The sequence below is a fragment of the Coturnix japonica genome, unplaced genomic scaffold (genome assembly GCF_001577835.2).
Source record: "Coturnix japonica isolate 7356 unplaced genomic scaffold, Coturnix japonica 2.1 chrUnrandom691, whole genome shotgun sequence".
Lineage (NCBI taxonomy): Eukaryota > Metazoa > Chordata > Aves > Galliformes > Phasianidae > Coturnix > Coturnix japonica.
Window position 1 is genome coordinate 27,588 of NW_015440055.1, and position 4,694 is coordinate 32,281.

The window sequence follows — 4,694 nt, forward strand, 5'->3', positions numbered from 1 at the left end:
CCCCATTGACCCCATAGACCCCATTGAGCCCATTGAGCCCAATACCCCCATTGACCCCATTGAGCCCAATACCCCCATTGACCCCATAGACCCCATTGACCCCAATACCCCCATTGACCCCAATACCCCCATTGACCCCATTACCCCATTGATCCTATAGGGCGCCATAGTGGCTGTGACGGGTGATGGGGTCAATGACTCCCCGGCCCTAAAGAAGGCCGACATTGGGGTCGCGATGGGAATCGCGGGGTCCGACGTGTCCAAGCAGGCGGCCGACATGATCCTATTGGACGACAACTTCGCATCCATCGTCACCGGCGTCGAGGAAGGTGGGGGAATCTATGGGGCAGGGGGGGATCTATGGGGCAGGGACGGGGTAGGAGGGGATGTGGAGTGGGGTTGTATGGGGTGAGGGGGGAGATCTATGGGGTGGGGGGATCTATGGGATGGGATTATCTATGGGGCAGGCGGGGATCTATGGGGCAGGGGGGGATCTATGGGGCAGGGACCTTATGGTTGCGGCCGTGCTTGTCCAGCAGGGAGATGATGGACTTGATGTGGTTCTCCTGGATGATGTTCAGAACCTCGGGGCTCTCGATCAACACACAGTACAGAACCTCCAGGATCCCTATGGGGCAGCGTGTGGGGCACCGGCCCCATAAGTCACCCACCGCCCCATAGGAGGACCCACCGGGCTCCATAGAGCCCTTCTATGGGGTGAGGGGCTTCCCTGTTTGTGGTCTCCATTGCCACACGGTAGCCCTCAGCCCCATAGGGAGGTCACTGGCCCCATATGTTCATCCCCAGCCCCATAGGGAGATTACTGGCCCCATATGTGGGTCCTCAGCCCCATAGGGAGGTCACTGGCCCCATATATGCATCCCCAGCCCCACATTTTGCCATTCCTGACCCCCTATTTTGGGTTCCTGACCCCCACATTCGGGTCCCAGCCCCACACTTAGGGGTCCCAGCCCCACACTTGTGGGTCCCAGCCCCACACTTGTGGGTCACCCCACCTGATGAAGCCTCCAGCCGGTCCAGTTTGCTGACCAGCCAGTCCAGGTTGGTGGAGAACAGGGCGCAGTTGGTTCTGTTCCCCCGGATCAGCGACGCTGTGGGGCACAATGTGGGTCAGAACCACACGGCGCCCCATCTTGTGCCCCATCTTGTGCCCCACACGGCCCCATTCCGCCCCATAGGACCCTACAGACCCCAATTCAGCCCCATTTGATCCTACAACATCCTATTCCTCCCCACATCACCCCAATTCACCCCCATACGATCCCATAATGTCCTATTCAGCCCCATAGGATCCCATATGATCCCATATCACCCCATATCACCCCATAGGATCCCCTCTATCTCACCCAGCAGTTCATATAACAGGTTGACGATCCCATAGGACCCCATATCACCCCATAGGATCCCNGATCCCATAGGACCCCATATCACCCCATAGGATCCCATAGGATCCCATAGGATCCCCTCTATCTCACCCAGCAGTTCATATAACAGGTTGACGATCCCATAGGATCCCCTATACCACCCCATAGGATCCCATAGGATCCCATATCACCCCATAGGATCCCCTATACCACCCCATAGGATCCCATATCACCCCATATCACCCCATAGGATCCTATAGGATCCCCTATATCTCACCCAGCAGTTCATACAACAGGTTGACAATCCCATAGGATCCCATATCACCCCATATCACCCCATAGGATCCCATATCACCCCATATCTCACCCAGCAGTTCATACAACAGGTTGACAATCCCATAGGATCCCCTATATCACCCCATAGGATCCCATATCACCCCATAGGATCCCATATCACCCCATATCACCCCATAGGGTCTCACCCAGCAGTTCATACAACAGGTTGACAATCTCTTTCCAGGCCGCGGCCGCCTCGTCCCCCGCGTACTCAGCGAACTGTGCCGCGGTGCTGTACACGTTCAGACGGTCGATGCAGTTCAGCACCACCGAGATCATCCCCTACAACGGGACCCACACGTCAGCGCCCCATACACGGCCCTGCAGCCCCATAAGTGCCCCATAAGTGCCCCATAAGCAGCCCTATAGCCCCATGAGCGCCCCTATGGCCCCATATAGCCCAATAAGTGCCCCTATAGCCTCATAAGTGCTCCTATAGACTCATAAGTGCCCCTATAGACTCATAAGTACTCCTATGGCCCCATAACCACCCCATAAGCGGCCCTATGGCCCCATAAGCAGCCCCATAAGCACCTCTGTGGTCCCATAAGTACCCCATAAGCAGTCCTATGGCCCCATATAGCCCAATAAGTGCCCCTATAGCCTCATAAGTGCCCCTATGGTCCCATAAGTGCCCCTATGGCCCCGTAAGTGCCCCTATGGCCCCATAAGTAGCCCTATAGCCCCATAAGTACTCCTATGGCCCCATAACCACCCTATAACCACCCCTATGACCCCATAACCACCCCATATGCTCTATGGGGCATCACCTCCTGCTGGAACAGGTCCTGCCTCCGTCTCAGTGACCGGAGCTCCATAACTGCCCCTATGACCCCATAACCACCCCATAACCACCCCATAACCGCCCCATAACCGCCCCTTATGACCCTATAACTACCCCATAACCACCCCATATGGTCTATGGGGCATCACCTCCTGCTGGAACAGGTCCTGCCTTCGTCTCAGGGACCGGAGCCCCATAACCACCCCTGTAACTGCCCCTATAACCCCATAACCACCCCTATAACCCCATAACCACCCCTATAACCCCATAACCACCCCATAACCACCCCTATGACCCCATAACCATCCCTATGACCCCATAACCACCCCATAACCACCCCATATGGTCTATGGGGCATCACCTCCTGCTGGAACAGGTCCTACCTTCGTCTCAGGGACCAGAGCCCCATAACCACCCCTGTAACTGCCCCTATGACCCCATAACCACCCTATAACCCCATAACCACCCCATAACCACCCCATATGGTCTATGGGGCATCACCTCCTGCTGGAACAGGTCCTGCCTCCGTCTCAGGGACCGGAGCCCCATAACCACCCCTGTAACTGCCCCTATGACCCCATAAGCACCCCTATAACCCCATAACCACCCCATAACCCCATAACCACCCCATAACCACCCCATATGGTCTATGGGGCATCACCTCCTGCTGGAAGAGGCCCTGCCTTTGTCTCAGGGACCGGAGCTCCATAACTGCCCCTATGACCCCATAACCACCCTATAACCCCATAACCACCCTATAACCACCCCATATGGTCTATGGGGCATCACCTCCTGCTGGAACAGGTCCTGCCTCCGTCTCAGTGACCGGAGCCCCATAACCACCCCTGTAACNGATCTCTTTGTATCTGGATCTATGGGACTGGATCTATGGGTCTGGGGATCTATGGGTCCAGATCTATGGGTCCTGATCTATGGGTCTGGGGATCTATGGGTCCAGATCTATGGGTCTGGGGATCTATGGGTCCTGATCTATGGGTCGTGATCTATGGGTCCGGATCTATGGGTCTGCCTCCCAGGCCGCCTGATCTTCGACAACCTGAAGAAATCCATCGCCTACACATTGACCAGCAACATCCCCGAGATCACCCCGTTCCTGCTCTTCATCATGGCCAACATCCCGCTGCCCCTGGGCACCATCACCATCCTCTGCATCGACCTGGGCACCGACATGGTCAGCTGCCCCATAGCTGCCCCATAGCTGCCCCATAGCTGCCCCATAGATCCCTGCCCCATAGCTGCCCCATAGCTGCCCCATAGCTGCCCCATAGCTGCCCCATAGCTGCCCCATCCTGCCCCATAGCTGCCCCATAGCTGCCCCATAGCTGCCCCATAGCTGCCCCATAGAGGGACCCCCATCCTGCCCCATATCTGCCCCATAGTGCCCCACAACCTGCCCCATAGCTGCCCCATAGCTGCCCCATAGCTGCCCCATCCTGCCCCATAGCTGCTCCATAGCTGCCCCATAGCTGCCCTAAAGTGCCCCATATAGGGACCCCAAATCCCTATGGGCACCATCACCATCCTCTGCATCGACCTGGGCACCGACATGGTCAGCTGCCCCACAGCTGCCCCATAGCTGCCCCATAGCGCCCCATAGAGGGACCCCAAGTGCCCCATAGCTGCCCCATAGCGCCCCATAGAGCCCTATTTAGGGACCCCAAATGCCCTATGAGGACCCTATGGGCACCATCACCATCCTCTGCATCGACCTGGGCACCGACATGGTCAGCTGCCCCATAGCTGCCCCATAGCTGCCCCATAGCTGCCCCATAGAGGGACCCCAAGTGCCCCATATAGGGACCCCAAATGCCCTATGAGGACCCTATGGGCACCATCACCATCCTCTGCATTGACCTGGGCACTGACATGGTCAGCTGCCCCATAGCTGCCCCATAGCACCCCACAACCTGCCCCATAGCTGCCCCATCCTGCCCCATAGATGAACCCCCATCCTGCCCCATAGCTGCCCCATAGAGACCCCATAGCTGCCCCACAGCTGCCCTATAGCTGCCCCATAGTGCCCCATAGCTGCCCCATAGCTGCCCCATAGCTGCCCCATAGCACCCTACAACCTGCCCCATAGCTGCCCTACAGAGGGACCCCCATCCTGCCCCATAGCTGCCCCATAGAGGGACCCCCATCCTGCCCCATAGCTGCCCCATAGCTGC

General features: G+C 57.5%; 1 protein-coding gene across 1 annotated transcript in view; it reads left to right on the forward strand.

Annotated features, from left to right (window-relative positions):
- The window catches only part of LOC107307592 (sodium/potassium-transporting ATPase subunit alpha-3-like), a gene marked incomplete at its 5' end in the record, with an annotated part of 31,342 nt that extends 27,582 nt beyond the window's left edge, over positions 1-3,760 (forward strand). Inside the window, 2 exons of the mRNA XM_032441889.1 lie at positions 161-329; positions 3,543-3,760. Of these exons, the coding sequence (XP_032297780.1) occupies positions 161-329; positions 3,543-3,724 (351 nt within the window). The remainder of the gene's footprint in view (positions 1-160; positions 330-3,542) is intronic.
- Positions 3,761-4,694: the final 934 nt, after the last annotated feature.